Raw genomic sequence first — 25,276 nt, 5'->3', positions numbered from 1 at the left:
TCAAATTCAGGGTTTCTCACCCTTGGCTCTGTTGACTTTTTGGAAAGGATAATTCTTTGTGGTAGGGGGCAGTCCTATGCTTTGTAGGATGTTTAACAGCATTTCAGGATAATTAGATGCCAATTAGCAGCCCCCACTCCCAGTTGTTCTTCTCTGGTGGCTTAGACAGTAAAGAATCTGCCCTTTAATGCAGAAGACCTAGGTTCAATCCCTGGGTTGGGAAGATCCCCTGGAGGAGGGCATGGCAACCCACTCCAGTGTTCTTGCCTGGAGGATGCCCATGGATAGAGAAGCCTGGTGGGCTACAGTCCATGGGGTCGTAAAGAGTTGGACACAACTGAGCGACTAAGCATAGCTCCCAGTTGCAACAACCAAAACTGTCTTCAGACATTGTTCCCCTGTCCCCTGGGGAAGGAGGGAACTAAAAAAAAAAAAAAAAAAAAAATACTTTTGATTGAGACCCTCTAGATTTACTCTTTGTAACAGTGGGTGTGATCTCTGAGTGGCTCTTTTCAGGGCCAGCAGGTTGACGGTGAACTGGCTTCATCTGTGACCTTAACTCTTGTGTCTCCCCTCATTCTGGTCCTGACCAATGGTCTGTTCCGGGCTGCTTCTTGAATTTGCTACTCCCGATCCAACCTCATGTCTTTGCGATGGATCTTCCTTCATCTGGAATGCTCTTATCACAGATATCCATGTGACTTATTCCCTCTTCATCTTCAAATCTTTGTTCAAGGGTCACTTTCTCAATGAGCCTCATTTAAATTGAGAATTGACACCCCTGACCTTTCCTGCCCTCCTCTTTTGTTTCCTTAGAACCTAGAGCCATCAGTATACTATATAATTTATTTACAGTTTGCATTTATTATTTGTTGTCTGCCTCCTCCCATGAGAGTAAAGCTTTATGATGGCCTGAATACTTATCGGTTTTGTTCACTGTTAGGTTTTTGCCTCTAGAATAGTGTCTGATTGGTTAATATTTGTTGAATGCATGAAATGAATTGATTGCTCGTATTTCTGAAATCTGACTGGGCCTTCATCATTTTGTTTCCCTGGATGTGTGATTATCTTTGGCTCTGCATTGTTCATTGCCCCTGAAAGGTTGTTTCCATGGATTCCCTAAGATGAAAGTGTTTTTCCTCCAGAGAACGTTTGTTTTTGGTTTCTGCTAGTATTTAGGGTGGTGCCACTTGAAATACACTGCTTATATATTCTTGGGTCACTCTAGTGATGGGAATTTGGACCAGAATCCATGAAAGGAACCAGCCCACGGTTACACTCCTTCAAGGCTGGGTTTCTCCCTGTTGTCTCAATTCTGCTTAGCACCAAGACATCTCTTTCTGTACTCCCCTTAGCATTGGGGTGAGGTGGGAGGGTGGCTTTCAGGAAACTCCCTTTTAGGGCCTCCAGTTTCTGTGGGTAGGACTCCCACTAGATCACCATCATTGATGATCCAGGCTTTGGCCTCTGGATTCTTCTAGGGCTCTAAAGTTCACTCAAATCCAGGTCTATTCCTTTGCTGAGTTTAGTATGGACCAACTTAAATCCTCTGAGCAAAACTAGGCCATTTGTGTCTCTGGTTTCTTGCTATATCTTGGTTTTGTTGTTGTTTGGTTGCTCAGTTGTGTCTGACTCTTTTGCGACCCCATGGACTATAGCCCTCCAGGCTTGTCAGTCCCTGGGACTCTCCAGGCAAGAAAGCTGGAGTGGGTTGCCATGCCTTTCTCCAGGGGATCTTCCTGACCCAGGGATAAAACCTGAGTCTCTGATGTCTCCTGTCTTGGCAGGTGGATTCTCTACCACTAGAGCCACCTGGGAAGCCCATCTCTTGGTGTAGGGATCTTATATTCCTTATGACTTTATTATCAGTTTCATATCTTGTCAAAAGCTCTTGTTTATTTTGTATATTTTGTCCCTCATTTCTAGTAGTTGTCTACAGCGGGAAGGTTCATCATCCAAATAGCCTAGCCTGCCAATAGCAGAAACCAGAACTTTGCTTTTTTCTTCGAAATATATTTTGAATCTTTTCCATGCATCATGATGCAAAGAAATGGAAAGATAGCCCAGGTTCATTGTTCAGAAGAGTAAATATAGTTAAAATGTCTGTACTACCCAGATCAATCTATAAATTTAATATAATACCTGTCAAAACACCCTTTATTATTTTTTTTTTTTTTACATAACTAGAACATAATCCTAATATTTATATGGAACCACAAAAGACCCTGAATAGGGAAAGCAATCTTGAGGCAAAACAACGAAGCCAGAGTTATCACCCTCTCTGATTTCAGACTATACTACAGAGTTACAGTGATCAAAACAGCATAGTAATGACATAGATAAATGGGACAGAATAGAGAGCCCAGAAATAAAACTGTGCCTTTATGGTTAATTAAGTTACAACAAAGGATGCAAGAATGTACAGTGGGAAAAAGACTGTCTCTTTAGTATTGCTGCTGGGAAAACTGGACAACAACATGTGAAAGAATGAAATTAGAGCATTTTCCTACATCATTCTAATGAGTAGGGTTGGATTTTTTAATTTATCCCAATTTTCTGACCTTGTTGGAATTGGTATAACACAACTGAATTACATATCCACACTAATAGCTTCTTGTCTTTTTCTATGACTCCAAGCTACTGCAGGATTTCTGAGTGCCTAATCAGCATGGATTGAAACATTAATTAACTAGGATCAGCTATTTTTATGGGCATATTGTCTAGATTCTCTGAGCCTTACATTACAAGTGAGGAATGAAGAAGCATATGTAGGAATTAGAGTAAAATGTACTTACTGGATATAAATGCATGCATGCAAACATGCATTACATATACGTACAAGGGAGCCATCCAGATAGTTCGCAACATGTTCAGCGATGCACAGAGAAGCAATCTCTTGTGTAAGGCAGCTGAGTATTTAAGAGTTCCTGGAAAAGTCAGTCCTCTCTCAGCCATATTAAAAAGCAAAGAATGGCCAACGCCAAGTAAAGCAGGACAAATAAAGAAGCTATGGATAACCAGTATTCCTTCTAGAGTAAGGCTAAGAGTTTTTCCATGATTGCTTCATTGAAAAAAATCTTATGCAATTGCTGAGTATAGATGAATAAACAGTGGCTTTAAAGTTTTTTTTTTTCCCCTTCACTTTTCAGTTCTCTTTCTTCCTTCTCCTGTGTATGTGTATATAATGTGCCTGAGTGGGAGAGAGAGGGAGCAGAGAGCGAGGAGCATGAAGCATACATTCACAGTGTAAAGTAAATAGAAAGCAAACACCTGTGTCATCGTCATCAAAATCAAGAAGTAGAATGCTGTGCCCCCCAAGAAAGCCCCCTGCTTAAAATGCATTTCTATGCTTCCAGCATATAATAATAATAATAATAATAAATACCTGTGTTCCCTAGGTGTTTATTCTGTCAAGTGAGCAACGAACAACGCACAGGAGCATTAGGACATCCTGTCTGTTTCATCATAAAATTTGTATTTATTGTTATTATCACTGAATCCACAGAAAATGCCTCTGCAGTCAAAATTCTGTATTAGTATGTGAAAGATAGCTGTAGGATCAGATACAACAGGTGAACTTACATGAGGCAGATAACACCAGGATATGAACGTCTTGTTTCCAACAAGAGCTGTATTGTATTTTTAAATCTGATTTTAAATTAATAGGGGTGGAAGAAGAGTGTCCATTTTGAGAAGGATTCAACTCCTCCCTGCCAACTCCTGGAACACAGGAAGTTCCCATCTGTCTTCCCCTGGCTTCTCATTCTCTTTCTTTTTCTCCATCCCTCCCTTCACAGAGCCCACTAGCTATGCTTGCCAGTTCCTGACTCTCCCTTACTTCTCTTACTCTGGGCTGACATCCACAGACCCAGGGATAATGGAGCTATCCAGGCAGTCTGTAACAAGTTTCACAGTGGGCAGAGAGACAGTCTGTTCTACAACGTTCTTCTTAGAATCTCCCCCTTTCCCCCCTCAAGGAGTCTTACCTTTCTTAAAAGCACACTCAAATCTCGCTGTCTTTACCATCTTTATATCATCCAGTTAGATTTATTTATTGATTTCTGCCCCCCCCAGCTTTACTGACGTATAACTGACAAACAAAATTGAACATATTCAAGGTGTACATCATGATTTGACATATGTATAAATTGTGAAATGATTACCATAGTCAAGTTAATTGACACATCAATCACCTCACACAGTTACCATTGTGTGTGTGTGTGTGTGTGTGTGTGTGTGTGTGTGTGTGTGATAAGAACACATAAGATCTACTCTCCTGGCAATTCTCAAGTGTACAATACAGTATTATTAACTATAGTCACTATGCTGTGCATTATATCTCCAGAACTTATTTATCTTATAATAAAGTTTGTACTTTTGACCAGCGTTTCTGCATTTCCCCCATCTGTCAGCTCCTGGAACCACCATTTTACCCTCTGTTTCTGAGTACAACCCTTTTGTAGTCCACATGTAAGTGTTGCAAAGTGGTATTTGTCTTCCTCTGTTTGGCTTATTTGACTTAGAATAATGCTCTCCAGGTTCATCCATGTTGTTGCAAATACTAGGATTTCTGTTTTTTTAATGGCTGAACAATATAATATATACATTAAGGGACTATATATCACATTGTCATTATCCATTCATCCATGGATGGACACCTAGTTTATTTCCATAGCTCGGTTGTTGTAAATAATGCTGCAGTGAATGTGCAACTGAAGATATCTCTTCCAAATATTGATTTTGTTTCCTCTGGATATATACCCAGAAGTGGGACTGCTGGATGATATGGTAGTTTTGTTTTTGGTTTTTGAAGTATCTCCATACTGTTTTCCATAATGGCCATACCATTTTATGTTTCCACCAAAGTGCACAGTTCAGTTCAGTCACTCAGTTATGTCCAACTCTTTGTGACCCCATGAACTGCAGCACACCAGGCCTCCCTGTCCCATCACCAACTCCTGGAATTTACCCAAACTAATGTCCACTGAGTTGATGATGCCATCAACCATCTCATCCTCTGTCATCCCCTTCTCCTCTTGCTCTCAATCTTTCCCAGCATCAGGGTCTTTTCAAATGAGTCAGCTCTTCACATCAGGTGGCCAAAGTATTGGAGTTTCAGCTTCAACATCAGTCCATCCAGTGAACACCCAGGACTGGTCTCCTTTAGGATGGACTAGTTGGATCTCCTTGCAGTCCAAGGGACTCTCTAGAGTCTTTTCCAACACCACAGTTCAAAAGCATCAATTCTTCAGCACTCAGCTTTCTTTATAGTCCAACTCTCACATCTATACATGGCTACTTGGAAAAACCATAGCCTTGACTAGACAGACCTTTGTTGGCAAAGTAATGGCTCTGCTTTTGAATATGCTATCTAGGTTGGTCATAACTTTCCTTCCAAGTAGTAAGCGTCTTTTAATTTCATGGCTGCAATCACCATCTGCAGTGATTTTGGAGCCCCCCCAAAATAAATTCAGCCACTGTTTCCACTGTTTCCCCATCTATTTACCAAAGTGCACAGATTTCCCTTTTCTTCACATCTTCACCAATGCTTGTTATCTCTTGCTTTTTTGATAATAGCCATTCTGACTGGTATGAGGTAATAGCTCATTGTGGTTTTGATTTTCATTTTCCTGATGATTAGTGATTTTGAGCACCTTTTCATGTACTTGGCCATTTGTATGTCTTCTATGGAAAAATGCCTATTCAGGTCATTTGCCCATCTAAAAACTGGATTATTTGTCTTTCTTCTGTTGAGTTGTATGAGCTCCTTATGTATTTTGGATATTAACACTTAATGAGATAAAGGATTTGCAAATGTTTTCTCCCATTACTTAGGTCACCTTTGCATCTTGTTGTTTCCTTGGCTATACTTTGTTGCCCCACTTGTTTATTTTTGCTTTTTTTTGCCTGTGCTTTTGGTGTCATGTCTAAAAAAATCTTTGCTGAGACCAATGACAAGGAGCTTTTCCCATATGTTTTCTTCTAGAGGTTTTATGGTTTCATATGTTACATTTAAGCATTCAGTAATTTTGAAGGGTCTAATTTTGTTTTTTGCACGTGGATTTCCAGTCTCCCAGATACCATTTATTGAAGAGACTATAGCTTCCTTATTGTGTATTCTTAGTGCCCTTGTCAAAGATTAGTTGACCATTTCTGTCTGGATTTATTTCTGGGCTCTGTATTTTGTTCCATTTGTCTATGTGTCTGTTTTTATGATAGTATCATACTGTTTTGATTATTGTAGCTCTGCAGTATAGTTTGAAATCAGAACGTGTGATGCCTTCAGCTCTTTGTTCTTCTTTCTCAAGATTGGTTTGATTATCTGGGGCCTTTTGTGCTTCTGTATTGATTTTAGAGTTGTTTCTTCTATATCTTTGAAAAAATGCTGTTTTATGCTAGGGATTGCACTGAATCTGTAGATGGCTTTGGATAATTTGGATATTTTAACAATATTAATTCTTTGAATCCATAACCATGGTATATCTTTCCATTTATTTGTATCTTCTTCAACTTCTTTCATCAGTGTCTTATACTTTTCAGTGTACAGATCTTCCATCTCCTTAGTCAGATTTATTCCTAACTACATTATATTTTTGATGCTATTGTAAATGAGCTTGTTTTCTTAATTTTTTTTAGCTTGTTCATTATTAGTATATAAACTCAACTGATTTTTGTGTTGTTTTGTATGCTGCTGCTTTACTGATTTTGTCATTAGTTCAAACAGTTTTTTGGTGGATTCTTTGTTGTTTAGTTGCTAAGTTGTACCCCACTCTTTTGTGAACCCATGAACTGTGGCTCACCAGTCTCCTCTGTCCACGTGATTTCCCAAGCAAGAATACTGGAGTGGGTTGCCATTTCCTTCTCCAAGGGATCTTCCCAACCCAGGGATCAAACCTGCATGTCCTGTATTGGCAGGCAGATTCTTTACCACTAAGTCACCTGGGAAGCCCAGAGTTCTTTAGAGTATTTTATATGTAAGATCATGTCATCTGCAAACAGGGACAATTTTACTACTTCCTTTACAATTGGATACCTTTTATTTCTTTTTCTTGCAGAATTACTCGCTAGGACTTCCAGTACTATGTTGAATAGGAATGGAGAAATAGGCACCCCTATTCTGTTCCTAGACTTAGAGGAACAGGTTTTTATCTTTTCACCACTGAGTATGTGATGTTAGCTATGCATCACCCGGTTGGGTTAATCTCTCCCTATCCCCCAGATGTCCAGTCTTTAACTTTTAGTATTGGTTATAGTGTTTTATGTTTATGTATTATGAGAACATGGCCTGTATTTCCCACCACTCCTAGTAGTTCTTTACCAGCAGAGCATGCTCACTATTTTGTGGTCAATTGGATTTGTTGAATCAAGTATACTTAAAATGTGATTAATTGTACAACATACCACTGCAGGTGTACTGTCATAAAATTCACCATGAAAAGTGAGTATCTGTTGAGTGTTTTGAAGCTCTACCTTTGAAAATATACCTTTTCCATTCTTAAAATAGAAAATAAATGATATAATGTTGGTATGATCATAAAATAAATTATATGAATGTTAGATAACAAAGTGAGTTTGAGACCTATGTTAATCTTTTATTGGTATCCTTGTCTGTTCTGTGTAGTCAGTTAAGCTTTCACCAGGGCAATACGAACTACTTCCTCCTCCAGTTCCCAAGCAAGCTTCCAGGTAATTAAGTACTTATTAAGTTGCTTTTACTAATTTCACTCATGCCTTTCTATTTACATACTTAACAGCCAACACTAATGACTTTTAAACCTCATTTATGCCCATTATATTCAGATTAGCATTTTAAAGTATTTAATAAGAATATGTTAAAGATCCTTACATTTAAAAATATGTTTGGAAAATCGTATCTTTTTTTTTAATATAGGAGCTTCGTATTTCGTTCTACGGTTCAAAGGTTTCCAACAGGCTGCTTCACTCCTGTAAGTATATTGATAGACCATAAACTCATGATGAATTTGATATTTAAAATAGGCAGTGATTCCTTTTGAGATGTCAAGATTAACATTTCACTCATCATAGTAGAAAGGCAATGAATGATTAATGTGTTGATTCAAGATATACTTAAAATATATCTGAAGATACAGCGGGGGTGGCAATGTAAGTAACACATTTGTAATGTTATAGAAGAAAAGTAAAGGCTCTTTTACTTTCTTTAGCTCTTGATTCTCATGACCTTCTCATTGAGGTCATCCCTAGTCACTTGTTCAGAATTCCCTATCCCCCTTTCTTGGTTTATTTTTCTTCATAGTGCTCATCACCATCTGATACACTTCATCTAAAAATTTACTTACTGTGTTTTCATCTGTCTCCCCACAGAACGTAAACTTCACAAAGGTGGGGATTTTTGTCTGTTCTTGTCTTGTTTACTGAGCATCTAGGAAAATGGTTCACACAGAGTGCAGAGTATTTGTTGAATTAATTAATTATTAAAACCATCAGAGCTATTCAATAGATCACTGTATTATTAACAAGAAAGAAAAGTGTACCTAGTTTCTTTCTTTTCAAAAATGTAAAACTGCTTTCCTGTTTCTAAAAATTTTCAAATACGCGTACATGTGTTTGATAAAAATTAACTATTTTAGATAATCAGTAGGATGCCAAAAAATAAAAAGGGAAGAATGAGAAACTATGAAGCTATTTCAGGGTGTTTTGATGGACTATAGTTATTTATTTGTAATTAGAAACAGCAGTGCAAGTGGGGAGACATACAGTGAACATCTGAAAGAGGAGCTGAGATAACCAAACTGAGCTCAAAAACAGACTCCAGAATACATAAGATCTCTGTATTTGATTAAGAAGGCATGACAAATCAGTAGGAAAGAGAGATATTTTATGCTAGATGATTAATTAACTTGTAAATATTAGACTCTTCCTACCACATATAGTAAATTCCATACTAACTAAAGAATTAAATACTTTTGAACTATAAAACTAGAAGAAAATATATTAGCATGTATTTAATTTGGGGCTTCCAGGTGGTGCTAGTGGTAAAGAACCTGCTTGCCAATACAGAAGAAGGCATAAGAGATGTGGGTTTGATCCCTGGGTCAGGAAGATCCTCCGGAGGAGGGCATGGCTACCCAGTCCAGTATTCTTGCCTGGAGAATCCCGTGAACAGAAGAGCCTGGTGGGCTCCAGTCCACAGGGTCGCAAAGAGTTGGACACAACTAAAATGACTTAACATACACACACACACACATTTAATTTTAGGATAAGGCAGGTTTTCCGAGACAACAGAAATGGGTGGATTGAAAAGGAAAAGAAGCCTTAGGTTTGATTACATAACATTTTGAATTTTTTGTACACCAGGAAACAAACTATAAACAAAGTTCGTAGGCAAACGCAAATTAGGAAAAATATTTTCAACATACATGGCAGATAAATAGTTAGTGGCTTATCTTAAATTCTGTTAATAATTTATAGGAAATAGAAAAGTAAAACAGATAAAGACAGTGAATAGACCATTTGTAAATAAGAAATTCAGATATCCAGTAAAGGTGAAAAAATTTTGGTCTCACCAATACTTAAGTGTGGGAAACTGAAAAGCTGACTGAGGGACTTCCCTGGTGGTCTAGTGGTTAAAAAATCTTTTTAAATTGAAGTATAGCTGATTTACAGGCTTCCCTGGTAGCTCAGCTGGTAGAGAATCTGCCTGCAATGCAGGAGACCCCAGTTTGATCCCTGGGTTGGGAAGATCCCCTGGAGAAGGGAATGGGTACCCACTCCAGTATTCTGGCCTGGAGAATTCCATGGACAAGGAACCTGGCAGGCTACAGTCCATGGAGTTCCTAAGAGTCAGATGCAACTTCCACTTCATTTGATTTAATATTTAACACATTTAATATTGTGTTAGTTTCAGGTGTACAGCAAAGTGATTCCATTTTATATATGTATTTTGTCAGATTATTTTCCATTATGGGTTATTATAAGATATTGAATATAGTCTCTGGCTATACAGTAAATCCTGTTGCTTATATGTTTTATGTGTAGTATTAGTAGTTTATATCTATTAATCCTGTATGTCTTAATTTACCCTCCCTCTCTCCCCTTTTGATAACTGTCCATTTGTTTTCTGTGTTTTTGTTTTGTATATAGATTCACTTGTATTATTTTTTTGATTCTACATGTAAGAATCTAAATACATATCATATGTATTTGTCTTTCTCTTTCTAACTTACTTCAATTAGTGTGATAATCTCTAGGTCCATCCTTGTTGCTGCAAATGGCAGTATTTCATTTTTTTATGACTAAATAACACTCTATTGTATATCTACCACATCTGCTTTATCTAGTTTCTGTTGATGGGCACTTGAGTTGTGTCCATGTTTGGCTGTTGTCAATACTGCTGCTATGAAAATTGGGGGGTGTGTATCCTTTCAAATTAGAGTTTTCATCTTTTCCAGGTAAATGCCAAGGAATAGGGTTGCTAGATCATATGGTAACACTATTTTAGGTTTTTTTTCTTTAAGTAAGATGTGACTTTATTGCTAAATAGTTGCTCAGTGATTATCTAGAGAGTACTAAAGAATGAGATATAATGAATTTGCAAATTGTTATCAAAGTATACATTAGAATCATTGTCCCATGTTTTCCCATGAGTCTATTTAAATATTGAAAATGCCTTTTTCAAAATATATATCCTAAAAATTTGCTGATTTACTATTTGCCAAGCATTCTGCTAGGCATTTTTAAAAAAATTTATCTATTTTTAGTTGGAGGATAGTTGCTCTGCCATATTGTGTGGGTTTCTGCCATACATCAGCATGAATCAGCCATAGGTCTTGTGTATGTCCCCTCCCTCTTGAGCCTCCCTTGCACCTCCCACACTGTTCCGCCCCTCTAGGCGATCACAGAGCACTGGGTTGGGCTCCCTGCCTCGGGCGGTGACTCCCCACTGGCCATCTGTTTGCATGTGGTGATGTGTGCATCTCAGTGCTGCTTTCTCCATCGTCCCCCCTCTCCTTCCCCTGCTGTGCCCACGAGTCTGTTCTCTGTGTCTGCGTCTCCATTGCTGCCCTGCAGATGCGTTCAGCAGTACCATCTTTCTGGATTCCATATGTATGTGTTGATATACAATGTTTGTTTTTCTCTTTCTGACTGACTTCACTCTGTATAATAGCCTCTAGGTTCATCTCCCTTGTTAGAACTGACTCAAATGTGTTCCTTTTTATGGCTGAGTAATTGTGTATATATACCACAGCTTCTTTATCCATTCATCTGTCAATGGACATCTAGGTTGCTTCCATGTCCTGGTTATTGTAAATAGTGCTGCGATGAGCATTGGCACACATATGTCTTTTTCAATTATGTTTTCTTGAGGGTATATGCCCCGTAGTGGGCCTGTTGGGTCATACGGTAGCTGTATTCCTAGTTTTTTAAGGACTCTCCATACTGTGTTCCATAGTGGCTGTATCAATTTATTTTCCCACCAACAATGCAAAAGTGTTTCCTTTTCTCCATATCCTCTCCAGTATTAATTTATAGATTTAATTTATAGATTCTTAATTTTTTTAATTTATAGATTTATAAATTTTTTAATTTATAGATTTTATTTATAGATTTTCTGATGATGGCCATTCTGACTGGTGTGAGGTGATACCTCATTATAGTTTCGATTTACATTTCTCTAATAATGAGGTGGTTGGATGGCCTCACCACGTCATCCATGTGGTGTTCGATGACATCATCATGTCAATGGACTTGAGTTTGAGCAAGCTTCAGGAGTTGGTGATGGACAGGGAAGCCTAGCGTGCTGCAGTCTATGGGGTCGCAAAGAGTCAGACACGACTGAGCGACTGAACTGAACTGAGTAATGAGTGATGTTGAACATCTTTTCATGTGTTTATTAGACATCTGTGTGTCTTCTGTGGAGTATTTTTCGTTTTTGAAGGAACCTCCATACTGTTCTCCATAGAGCCTGTACCAGTTTACATTCCCCCCAGCACTGTAGGAGGCTTCTCTTCTCCACACCCTCTCTAGCATTTATTATTTGTAGACTTTGTAATGATGGTCTTTCTGACCAGTGTGAGGTGATACCTTGTGCTTTTGATTTGGATTTCTCTAATAGGGATGCTGAGCATCCTTTCATGTGCCTCTTGGCTGTCTGTATGTCTGGAAGTTCTCTCAATTTCTGTTTTCAGTAAAGGTCCCTGTCTTCCCATCACCTGGGATCCTGGATCCAGGTCTATGGCTCAATCTCTTTAGAAATGAAACCTTTCATCTCCTACAGGGATGAGGAAAGGGCAGCTACCTGACTGCTAAAAGTAGGTAGGTAGGGACCTAGAGAAAAGAGCTCACTCAATCCTCCTGCACTTCACTGATGCCTAAGGCCTGAAATTCCTGAGCTTTTCTTGGATTCTGTGGAGGAAAACAGCCCACTTCTTATCAGCAGGCCCTCTCCATGCACCAGGCTTCAGCTTTCTCCACCCTGCCACGTCAAGGACTATTCCTCCAAACTGCTTCACATTCTCTCAAAATACATGATCTCTGTTGGCTGTTATCTCTTCTCTTGATTGTATGTGTGTGTATATATGTGTGTATAGAGGTGTGTGTGTCTGGGTGGAAGAGATAGTTATGCCTTTTTATTTGACAAGGGAGGAGTGATAATAAATGCATGTGTAAATAAATGCATTGGCTTTGGTAGTAAGCGGTCAAGACAGTTCCCATACCCTCACACACTGGGTGCTATTATATTTCGTTTGAAATGCATGCTTTCAATGAATGCCATGAGTTGAATAATGATTTGTTTACTATTCAGTTCAGTTCAGTCACTCAGTCGTGTCCAGCTCTTTGCGACCCCATTAATTGCAGCACGCCAGGCCTCCCTGTCCATCACCATCTCCCAGAGTTCACTCAAACTCACGTCCATCGAGTTGGTGATCGACATCGAGTCCTCCTGCCCCCAGTCCCTCCCAGCATCAGAGTCTTTTCCAATGAGTCAACTCTTCGCATGAGGTGGCCAAAGTACTGGAGTTTCAGCTTTAGCATCATTCCTTCCAAAGAACACCCAGGACTGATCTCCTTTAGAATGGACTGGTTGGATCTCCTTGCAGTCCAAGGGACTCTCAAGAGTCTTCTCCAACACCACAGTTCAAAAGCATCAATTCTTCGGCGCTCAGCTTTCTTCACAGTCCAACTCTCACATCCATACATGACCACAGGAAAAACCATAGCCTTGACTAGACGGACCTTTGTTGGCAAAGTAATGTCTCTGCTTTTCAATATGCTATCTAGGTTGGTCATAACTTTTCTTCCAAAATTAAATGGGTTTTAGTCCAAGTTAGGCATCCTGAAGGGTAAGCAGCCTGGTACGTGAAATAGCACAAAGCTGTTGATTCTGACAGCTTTTGCCTTTGTTCTCATTGCTTTTTATGGAAGAGAAGGTTTTTGGAGATCCTTATTCTGCCATTTTCATTGATGTCATCTCATCCATACCATTTTATAAATAAAAGTGATTCACAGCTTGGAACATCCTGTCTTTCACCAAAGTGAAAAGAATACTTTCATGGAAAAGGTTCCAAGATATAGAATTAGCCCAGGGCCGTGATTCATGTCTGTCCTAAACATGCATTCCCAGAGCAGACTTGTGGGTTTAGTTTAGATCCACAAACTTGTAAACGGCGGAGAGCAAACTGCTTTGATCCCAATGGTGGGAGATAGTGGCACTCGGTGTGAGAAAATGATGCTTGCTAGGAGAATATCATCCCAGACGTTCTGGAAATCAATGCCTTGATCCTTAGTATTACATTAATTTACATCTCTACCAGCAGTTAAAAGAGTGTCCATTTCAGGAAATCTGTATATATCTTGTTTAGCATTGTTAATTTGATAGTAAAAGAATGACAGCTCATTATTTTAATTTAATCCATAGGATCTGAGGCTACACATTCTAATTATTTGTTAGCTAGTTCCTTGTGGCTTTTCTTGCACACTTTCTGGTCACATTCTTCACCTAGTTATCTACTGGGTGGAGTCATAACATTTTTTTTTTAAGGTTTTTTTGGTGTGGACCATTTTTGAAGTCTTTATTGAATTTGTTACAATATTGCTTCTGTTTTACGTCTCCTTTTTTGGCATGTGGGATCCATGACCCGGGATCGCACACCTTGCACCGGAAGGCAGAATCTTTTTAAAAAAATTTCTTTCTTTTTGGCTGTGCTGGATCTTCATTGCTGTGGGTGGGCTTTCTCTAGTTGCGGGGAAGGAGCTACTCTGTAGTTGTGGTATGTGAGCTTCTCATCGCTGTGGCTCCTCTTGCTGGAGTGTGTAGGCTCTCGAGTGCGGGCTCAGTAGTTGTTTGAAAGGGATTAGTGCCTTGTGGCACTTGGAATCTTCCTGGACCAGGGATCGAACCTGTGTCTCCTGAATTGGCAGGCAGATTCCTAATCACTGGACCATCAGGGAAGTTCCTAACATTCTTTTTTTTTGTTGCCTTGTATATACTCTATAGTGAAGAAATAGTAATTGCTTGCATTTGCTGAAGTTTTTCAGGAATTTTGGCTTTTACTTTTGTGTTTTCATATTTACACAAGTTTAAAATGTAAAATGTTTATATTGTCAGATCAGAGAGTTTGTAATTACCTTCTGGAATGTAAGTTCCATGAAAGAAGGGGCTGTCTTATTCACTGATGCCCCCAGCCCCTAGTACAGTGCTTCAAAAATGTGCTGAATGAACGAATGAAATCTTTGTATCCTTTCCTTTTCCATTTCTCCCTTAAATATTTAAAAAATTCCCTCCAGAAATATAATGTCACTTGTAATGCTCTTCAGTTTTGGGGGGCATTTAAAAAAAAAAACAAACAAATGTATCACTCTTTTAAAATGTGTTATGTGTAAGATCACAGTGTCTGTCACTTGAGCCCTCTTGACTTAGGACAGGTTGCCTCACCATTGGTGTACATGAAACCTACAGTCACCAGAAATCTGACCTGCAGATCAGGTGCAAGACAGTATGACGACATTCAGACATTCAGACTGAGTCACTTTAAACCCTTTAGAGAATAAGGCAAATTATAAAAGATGGATACTTACAAGTTTATCTCCTCCTTTCCTTCCATTATCTGTGAAAACTAGCTCATTGAAATGTGTTAATCATTTATACCTAGAATCCCCAGGGACAGCCTATCAAAAGAATGAGGAAACATGTGAAAATGTGGCAGATCACTACTCCATTTTTTAGTTGTAAAAAGTACAGTTACTTTGAATTTTAAAACACTCTGGGATCTTATGTGCCTGAAAGTTCCTCCATGTGGACAAGCCATTATCACTTGTTAAAACACACAGCCTTTTTGTTTATGTCAGGAATTCCGTAGATGAATTTACATGTTGTTCCTAAGGTGTAAGCGCCTCTCAGGAGAGGCGGTTGCCAAGGGATTTGTCTTGTTGGAAGATGGTTTCTAATCTTTAGATTACCAATATAAGGTTGTATATTTATTGGATACTTCAGTTATTGATGAAATAATAATAGTAATTGATTATGGCTGGGGTGGATGCATGCATGCTCAGTCATGTCTGACTCTTTGCCACCTGGATCAGTAGAATTGTTTTGTGTGTAGGAAAGACTGAGGGGAGTGTTTGTGTGAGCATTTTGCAATAGACACCAGAAGATATGTTCTACCAAAAGTAAAAAGGGCCCTTTTGTACTCACAGAAAAAAATTGTATTTGGAAACTTGTACCAGTCACCATTTCCTTTTAGCACCGTGATAATAATGACCAAGTCCTGCAGATCCCGAGATCCAGTGCAAACACACAGTTCCCTCATAGCAAGTTTTTTTTTTCTTTTTTTTGCTGTATGGCAGGCACGTGAGATCTTTATTTCCCCAACCAGTGATTGAATCTGCACCCCTTGCAGTGGAAGCATGAAGTCTTAACCATTGGCCTACCAGGGAATTCCCCAGGATTTTTTCCAAGAGTAGAAAACAAACTGCAACAAATCATAGTCATTCTTATCCAAGCAAAGCAGACAAAGTAAAACTTGCCATTTGCAGTTTCTCCTCCTCTCATCCTTCCTTTAATTCTTGACCTGCAGAAAAATTGCATGAATTTTGTTCCCTCCTGAATGCATTTCACAATTTGGGCATTTAGGATAGCAGATATCCTGCACAACTTCTTTGAACATATAGGGAATACTGATGACTTTATTTAATACTCCCATTAAGGTAAGGAGGAGTAAGGAAGATTTTGTTTTTCTAAGTCTGTTTTCCCCAGTATCTATGAACCATAGCATCAGTGCTTTTCTAGTCTCTCGCTGGTGGAAGTATACAGAATACAACCCTTTGCAAAGCCACCAAAGTATTGAGCCACCAAAACTGTTTATATATTTCAGCCAATTAATTTCATTGTTTGAAAACTCTCCTAAAGTAATAATTTATTTATAATAATATTCATCTATGCAAAGAATATCATCAAGGAATTGTTTATAATAGCAAGATGATGAGATAGCAACAATTTCATATCTAGGAGAAGGAAATAATTTTAAAAGAATATTACCATATCTACACAGAGGAATATTTTACAGCCATTAAAATAATTACTGTTAACATTATGAAATAACACCAGAAATGTTTATGAACTAACTTAGCAATCCCCAGCCTTTTTGGCACCAGGGACCAGTTTCATGGAAGGTGATTTTTCCAAGGAACGGGTGGAGAGCAGGGGAGATTCCTGATCTAATGCATAATGAAAAAACACAGGTTGCAGTTTGGTACATCTATCATGATGAAAGTCATGTAAGAAAAATTATGTTATTAAAAACATGAAATGCAGCAAAATGCTTTTAGTGGCTATGCTGAGGTGTTGTGATTAAGGGTGGGTGTTTGCTTCCTTTCTCTCTTTTGCATTGCTATTATAATCTTTCAAAATACAATTTTTAAAAGTCAGAAGAATAGTTTGAAGAAAGGAGCCATGGAAATGGTCAACATAATATATTTTGTTACTTTAATAAAGATAATGCCATTACTACTACTTAATCAGGACTCAGTCATTCATATGATTTGGGACTTCCAACAGTGATTTGCTGAGCAGATCCTTTTCAATTATTTCTCACAGTTGCATATAAAATGAAAAATGAGAGGGATATGCATCTTTCCTGGCACTCTAGAAATAAAATCTTACAATGTCAAATGAAAAAAATGGGTTTCTTTTATTTGATGTCAGAAGTATTTCAAGATGTTTCTGTATTTCTTAAAACCTGACAAGCCTATAAAGAATAGGAAAAGATCAGATAAACAGGAAAGAGTCTGTCCATACACAAATGAGCATTATGTGATTTATCTGTTTTAGTCACATTTGACAGAAGTTTGAAAAGGGGAGAGCAGATTCATGGCATACTCTCTGCATTAAAACTAACATTATGGGGACTTCCCTGGTGGCCCAGTGGTTAACACTTCGCCTTCCAATACAGGGGGTGGGGGTTTGATCCCTTGTTGGGGAGCTAAAGTCCCACATGCTTCACAGCCAAAAAACTAAAACATAAAACAGAAACAATACTCTAACAGACTCAATAAAGACTTTAAAAATGGTCCACATCAAGAAATCTTTTTTTAAAAAAATACTAGCATTATGAAAGAATGCTGAACCATTTCAGTTATTTCTGCAATTAAGGAATTAGTTCGATTAAAAACTCAGCTTAAAATCCCGTGAGGAGCAGAAAAATAATTAGTAAACATGGTCACATTGAAAAAAAGCCAAATAGATGTCTGTTTGAATGGAATCTGAAAGTTAAGATGATTAAAACAGTTCCCATTGTCAGTCTTCTCAAAGAGTTCACTTGTAGATAACATTTTTGGAAAAATCAGTTCAGTTCAGTTCAGTCGCTCAGTCGTGTCCGACTCTTTGCGACCTCATGGACTGCAGCACGCCAAGCCACCCTGTCCATCACCAACTCCCAGAGTTTACTCAAACTTACGTCCATTGAGTTGGTGATGCCATCCAGCCATCTCATCCTCTGTCTTCCCCTTCTTCTCCTGGCTTCAATCTTTCCCAGCATCAGAGTCTTTTCAAATGAATCAGCTCTTCACATCAGGTGGCCAAAGTATTGGAGTTTCAACTTCAACATCAGTCCTTCCTATGAACACTCAGGATTGATCTCCTTTAGGATGGAGATCTCCTTTAGGTTGGATCTCCTTGCAGTCCAAGGGACTCTCAAGAGTCTTCTCCAGTACCACAGTTCAAAAGCATCGATTCTTCAGCGCTCAGATTTCTTTATGGTCCAACTCTCACATCCATACACAACTACTGGAAAAACCATAACTTTGACTACACAGACCTTTGTTGGCAGAGTAATGTCTCTGCTTTTTAATATGCTGTCTAGATTGGTCATAACTTTCCTTCCAAGGAGTAAGCATCTTTTAATTTCATGGCTGCAGTCACCATCTGCAGTGATTTTGGAGCCCAAAAAAATAAAGTCAGCCACTGTTTCCACTGTTTCCCTTTACTTGCGATGAAGTGATGGGACCAGATGCCATGATCGTAGTTTACTGAATGTTGAGTTTTAATCCAACTTTTTCACTCTCCTCTTGCACTTTCCTCAAGAGGTTCTTTAGTTCCTCTTCACTTTCTGCAATAAGGGTGGTGTCATCTGCATATCTGAGGTTATTGATATTTCTCCTGGCAGTCTTGATTCCAGCTTGTGCTTCATCCAGCCCAGCGTTTCTCATGATCTACTCTGCATATGAGTTAAATAAAGTGAAAATGAAGTTGCTCAGTTGTGTCTGACTCTTTGCAACTCCATGGACTGTAGCTTACCAGGCTCCTCCATCCATGGAGTTTTCTAGGCAAGAGTACTGGAGTGGGTTGATATTTCCTTCTCCAGGGGATCAGCAGGGTGATGATATACAGCATTGACGTACTCCTTTACCTATTTGGAACCAGTCTGTGTTCCATGTCCAGTTCTAACTGTTGCTTTCTGACCTGCATACAGAAAAATATAACCTTTCAAATATAACTACAGGTGTACTAGGGTTTTTTAAGAAGTATGGAGCTTCAGAGATACCATCAATTCTTCAAACTTACTTTTATTTGTTTATTTGACTGTGCTGGGTCTTAGTTGCAGCCCATGAGATCAGGGTTTGAACCTGGGCCCCCTACATTGGGAGTACAGAGTCCCAGCCACTGGACCACCAGGGAAGTCCCAGTACTGTCAATTTTTAATTTCACAAATGTAGATAACTTTTGGCCCCTGCTGAGTTTACTTCTACCCTATCCACCAGCATACTTGTCTCCTTTCTCCTCTGAACCTTTAGACGTATTCTTATAGAATTCTAGAGTTTCCTGGGAGAAGGCATTGGCACCCCACTCCAGTACTCTTGCCTGGAGAATCCCATGGATGGAGGAGCCTGGTAGGCTGCAGTCCATGGGGTCGCTAGGAGTCGGACACGACTGAGCTACTTCACTTTCACTTCTCACTTTCATGCATTGGAGAAGGAAATGGCAACCAACTCCAGTGTTCTTGCCTGGAGAATCCCAGGGACGGGGGAGCCTGGCAGGCTGCCGTCTATGGGGTCGCACAGAGTCGGACATGACTGAAGCGACTTAGCAGCAGAGTTTCCTGGGTTGGATACACCCTGCCACATGCCTCCTCCTGAATTCCCACGGAGGCACGTCCAGCTCCTCTGTGTGCCCTCCTCCACCCAGGGCTCTCCCCTCCTTTCTGGGGCACCTCTTTTCTTCTGGGCAGTGTGGTCCAGTTATCACACCATCCACCCCACCAAATTTGGGTGAGATCCTTTTTACCACCATGTCTAGTAATTTCAGTTTATGTTGTGTATTTCTTAGGTTTTGCATGTGTATATATATAGACATTGGGGGCTATACATTTTATTTTATCTCTGACTTTTTCTCTTTTCAAGTATGATTCATTGAAAATTGTTTGTGCCTAGGATCAATAGAGACAGACTATGTGCTCTTTCTAGGTTCCCTTTAGCTGTATGATTTTAAAAGGAAGATAGCTTAAAACCAAATACTGACACCTCCCAACACCAAGAAGCATTGGATTAGGGTCCATTGTAATGACCGTATCTTAACTTATTATTTCTGGTTGTTGTTGTTCAGTTACTAAATTGTGTCCGACTCTGCGTCCCCATGGACTACAGCACACCAGGCTTCCCTGTCCTTCACTACCTCCCTGAGTTTGTTCAAACTCATGTCCATTGCGTCAGTGACGCGTCCCACCATCTCATCCTCTGTCGCCCCCTTCTCCTCCTGCCTTCACTCTGTCCCAGCATCAGGGTCTTTTCCAGTGAGTCGGCTCTTTGAATCAGGTGGCCCAAGTATTGGAGCTTCAGCTTCAGCATCAGTCCCTTCCAATGAATATTCAGGATTGATTTCCTTTAGGATTGACTGGTTTGATCTCCTTGCTGCCCAAGGGACTCTCAAGAGTCTTCAGCACCCCAGTTCAAAAGCATCAATTCTTCTGCACTCACCTTATTTATGGTCCACCTCTCACATCTGTACATGACTACTGGAAAAACTATAGCTTTGACTATATGGACCTTTGTCAGCAAAGTGATGTCTCTGCTTTTTAATAAGCTGAATAGGTTTGTCATCGCTTTCCTTCTAAGGAGCAAGTGTCTTGTGATTTTGTGGCTACAGTCAGGAGTGACCCTATTTCCAGACGAGGTCACACTATGAGATACTGTGAACTCCAAATCCGCAGGTCTTAAGAATTTTGAGGGAATGTCATTCAGCATAATGAAACACACCTAAAACTCAGAGGATTTAAAGATTTTTGGAGAACTTAATTCAGTGCACATCTTGGGATAACTTCATCTACCCTCACACATCTACCTTTCAGAGGTACCTGGCACCTTTCAGTTCCTGAGCAGTGTTGTATACATAAGCCAGTCCTATCCTGTCAGCCCTGGAGGGTTGGAGGTAGTGGTGGCAAGGCTTTAGCAGATGCCTACGGTGGTACTGAGCATTATGGTGCATGGAATGGGAACCAAATAAGTCAAGTTCAAGATCAAGGCCATAGTATGTCTTCATACCATATTTCTTCTCCCTGTCCTCTTTGTTTTGAACCCACCCCACCCACCAACACCCACCCCGCTGTTGAACTGAGTCCATTTCTCCTCACATTCAGAGCCATCCTGGACCAAGCCCTCTTCTCTCCTTTCAGCTCTTCCCACTCTGCCCACCATCCTCGGATGGGGCAGAAACAGGAACTCTGTTGAAGCTGCTTCCCACCCATTGCAGGACCCTAGCCTGATCATTACTTCTCACTTAGAACAGGACTCCTGTGGCTTCTGGAATTAGAACTTGGGCCTGCATCAACTTCCTTAATGTTCCCCGCTTAATGCTGAATAGCAGATAGCATTCAGTAATTTCTTTCTGTCCCGAGTCTTAGGCCTTTGATTCAGATGACCACGCACATGCAGGAAGACCTCTGGATGGCATGGGCACATATCAGGGCTTCACCAGGCCTGGCTCCTGGACTCTCAAGCAGCTCACGACTTAGAAGCTTAGAAGTGAAAGCCACATGAGGCTTCTGGGGAAAGGGTAGTGTTCACAGCGTTTCTTAGCCATCCCACAGATGGATGGCTGGGCTGTCAAAGGCATGGAGTCAGTGGTGACACCCTCAGCAGCATCTTTTGCCCCAGCTGCCACTCCAGCTTGAGAACTTGCATTTATTATGGCCAAACCAAGGGGACTCTGGGCAAACCATTCCTGTCCAGACTCCCCTGACTTTATATCCTGTGTGCTTATGGTGGCTTAGACTTCTGTAGTGAAGAAGCCTTGCCCTAACAGCGGTCTCTGTTCCACAGATGCATCAGGTTGAAGACATTGCTGTTTCATCTCTCTGCCATGAGTTGTAAAATGATGAGACACATCCTTTGATTATCAGACTTGTGCTTGGCTGATAATAACAGACTTCATCCGTGGTGGATAATTGAGAATGGCACCCCTAATTGTGCTGCTGTGCCACAGAAGGAAAACAGGGTTTTGAAAGCCTTGCTCTTAAATCCTGCGGAGGGGCCACATTTGGGTGCTTATTCAGCCGAATCCATTGGGCTAACCTGCGGCTCAGTCTCGTGTGTTACAGGATCTTACGGGATACATTTCTGTTCTAATCTTTCCGCTCATTTTATCTTTTTTCCCTACCCCCTTTTTCACTTACCCAATTCCCATATTCATTTATCTATGCATTAAGTATAACTTTTTTTCTTATTTCGAGAACACTCAAGTCCATCATAGAAAAATTAGAAGCAGCCAATAAGCAAAAAAAAAAAAGAAAATTCTTTTTACTCAACATGTCACCACCTGGAGAAAACTGCTGTCGGTGAACATTCCATTCCCAGTTTTTTAATGCACATTTTTTACAGCTTGTATTGTTCACTTAATGATATTTGGGAGTAGACTTTATGTCCATAGAAATTCATCAGCTTGTATGGCTGGATGGAAGAATCACAATTTATTTAACCAGGCACACGTCATTGGTCATTTCTTTCATTTCTGATTTTTCAACTCTTAGAAACAGTGTTGTAGGGAATGTCTTTGTAACCAAATATTTGTACACATTCTCAATTGTTTTCTTAGGAAGAATTCCTAAAAATGGAATCGCTGGGTCAAAATAACAAATATATATTGTCTTTAACTTTGTATTGTGAAAACTTTAAATATATATACCATATAGACAGAACTCGGAGAAGGCAATGGCACCCCACTCCAGTACTCTTGCCTGGAAAATCCCATGGACGGAGGAGCCTGGTGGGCTGCAGTCCATGGGGTCGCTGAGAGTCAGACATGACTGAGCGACTTCACTTTCACTTTTCACTTGCATGCATTGGAGAAGGAAATAGCAACCCACTCCAGTGTTCTTGCCTGGAGAATCCCAGGGACAGGGCAGCCTGGTAGGCTGTCGTCCATGGGGTCACACAGAGTCGGACACGACTGAAGTGACTTAGCAGCAGCAGCAGCAGCATAGACAGAACTCGCATGTACTCACCCATTCAAAAATGACCAGCTCTTGGCCAGTCTACACCCCCGCCTACTTCCCCTAGTTCCTGCATTATTCAGAGACAGATCTAAAACATCATGCCAGAAAGATTTTTTTTTTCTGTCAAATAGCACTGGTATTTGAAAATGGGAGAGGAAAAGAAATGAATTGCTAGAAAGGAAGAAAAGGTTAACAGTTTGTCTACGTTATCTACTGTGGTGTTTGGGCTGTATTCATTTTCCTGCCATATCTGGGCTCAGAACTCATTATTTGTCTTCTGGATTCCTGAAACAATCAGGAGTAACCAGAATCCTTTTTTCTTTCTTTCCCTTTGGATAGGTATATGTGTTTTTAAGCTGTTTCAAGCTTGCCAAATTATGCTTGAGAAAGGCTAATCAAATTAACAGTTCTGCCAAAGTCATGTAGGAGTATCCACACTGTGGATAAAGTTTTAGTTTCTTGGGAATCAACTGGAGGTTAGCACTTGGGGCTTTCACTGTGGTGGCGCAGGTTCAATCCCTAATCTGGGGACCAAGATCCTGTAAGCCAAGCTGTGAGTGCCCTGGGCTCCACCCACCCCCATACTCCTACCCCCACAAAAGGTTTTGGCTTCCCCGTCCCTTCTTCCTTTTTTCCTTCCTTTATCTCTTTCTTTCTTTCCTGACCCCAACAAAAGTATATCTCATTGTTCTTTTAATTAGAACTTCAGTTCAGTTCAGTTGCTCAGTCGTGTCCGACTCTGCAACCCCATGAACCGCAGCACGCCAGGCCTCCCTGTCCATCACCAACTCCCGGAGTCCACCCAAACCCATGTCCATCGAGTCAGTGATGCCATCAATCATCTCATCCTCTGTCGTCCCCTTCTCCTCCTGCCCTCAGTCTTTCCCAGCATCAGGGTCTTTTCCAGTGAGTTTGTTATTAATGACCTTAGAGCTCCGCCCGCCTAACTCGCAGTTTCCTCACTGCATTTCCTCTCTGTGAGTTGCCTTTTGCTAACTTTTCTATTGAGCTGTTTGTCTTTTTAAAACTGTGTTCATCTACTTATGTTAATCGCATGGCATTGTATGTAGGACAGTGAATTGCTATAAATACTTTTTTGGGGGACTACGAGAACATATGCTGCATTTGTGTGAAGGAATAAGTGTGTTTTATAAAACTAACAGCCCAGAGCAGTAAGTCACCATCAGCAGAGGGACAAGAATGGAGTGAGACCTGGTGGTGTGGGCAGGGGGCCTGGGAGAGGTAAGGGTATCCAGGCAGGGACAGGGGAGACTTTGACATGTCATTTCCTTTGCAGTCTTCACAGTCATCCATAAGGCAGGTAAAGCAAGAAGAGCAGGTATTATTCCCATTTTACAGTGCCTGGTGCCAGGGCACACCTTAACAAGATCTTCCATGTCCCAGTCCGGGGATTTTTCTACCATATCACACTGATTCATATGTTTATTCATAAAAGACAAGTAAAGCATCAAAATATATCAGCTATCACTATTTATGAAACAAAAACATTTTTTTTTCTACAGCGTGAAGGCCCAGGACCAGGTCATTATGACTTGAAAATACCTTCAGCAGGTTCTGTAACTTCTTGTTTTCAATCCAGAGTGCCTCGATTCTTGCCTGCCTGTTCAGTAAGTGTCCTAAAAGACAGATACGGTTGTAGGTGTTGTGGCTGACGCGGGGGGTTGGGTAGGGGGTGGAGTGGGCATTGGGAATGGGATGGGGGCAGTAGAGTTATATACAATTCTAGTGTGCATGTGTGTGTGCTAAGTCGCTTTAGTTGTGTCCTACTCGTTGTGACCCTATGGACTATAGTCCACCAGGCTCGTCTGTCCTTGGGATTCTCCAGGCATGAATACTAGAGTGGGTTGCCATGCCCTCCTCCGGGGGATCTTCCCAAACCAGGGATCGAACCTGCGTCTCTTATGTCTCCTGCAATGGCAGGCAGGTTCTTTACCACTGGCACTGCCTGGGAAGCCCCACAATTCTAGTGTATATACATTAAGATTGCTTGATAAGGCAGCAGAGTATCGAGTTCACTAGATAAGTCCTCAGCCAGCTTCAGGCTCAAAGTGACTCCAGGCCCAAAGACCATGGCTGCATTATGAGTCCAGTTGAGAACAGCCAGCACAGTGATTAGCCATCAACATAATGTCCTGGCTGCTTTGTGGGGAAACCCCTCTAACAAATAGAGGCAAGCAGTGGGCCCGTACAGAACTGCCATGCTGTGTGTGTGTGCCTTCTGGGAACGGAAAGTCACAGCAGAAACATTATCTTTGAGCCAAAGGAGACCATTGAGTCCTGGCCCATCATCCTGC

General features: G+C 40.4%; 1 protein-coding gene across 5 annotated transcripts in view; it reads left to right on the top strand.

Moving 5' to 3' along the window:
• Positions 1 to 25,276, top strand: part of STPG4 (sperm-tail PG-rich repeat containing 4) — a 43,163-nt gene that overhangs the window by 12,400 nt on the left and 5,487 nt on the right. For 2 of the 5 annotated variants that reach the window (XM_025260978.3, XM_025260976.3), the window contains exons 4-6: positions 7,622 to 7,686; positions 7,892 to 7,946; positions 24,485 to 24,589. In XM_025260978.3, the coding sequence (XP_025116763.1) occupies positions 7,622 to 7,686; positions 7,892 to 7,946; positions 24,485 to 24,589 (225 nt within the window). The remainder of the gene's footprint in view (positions 1 to 7,621; positions 7,687 to 7,891; positions 7,947 to 24,484; positions 24,590 to 25,276) is intronic. The other 3 variants (XR_006543306.2, XR_006543307.2, XM_025260980.3) reach the window with 2 other exon arrangements.

Source organism: Bubalus bubalis, chromosome 12 (genome assembly GCF_019923935.1).
Source record: "Bubalus bubalis isolate 160015118507 breed Murrah chromosome 12, NDDB_SH_1, whole genome shotgun sequence".
NCBI lineage: Eukaryota > Metazoa > Chordata > Mammalia > Artiodactyla > Bovidae > Bubalus > Bubalus bubalis.
This window is presented reverse-complemented; position numbering and strand designations above follow the sequence as displayed.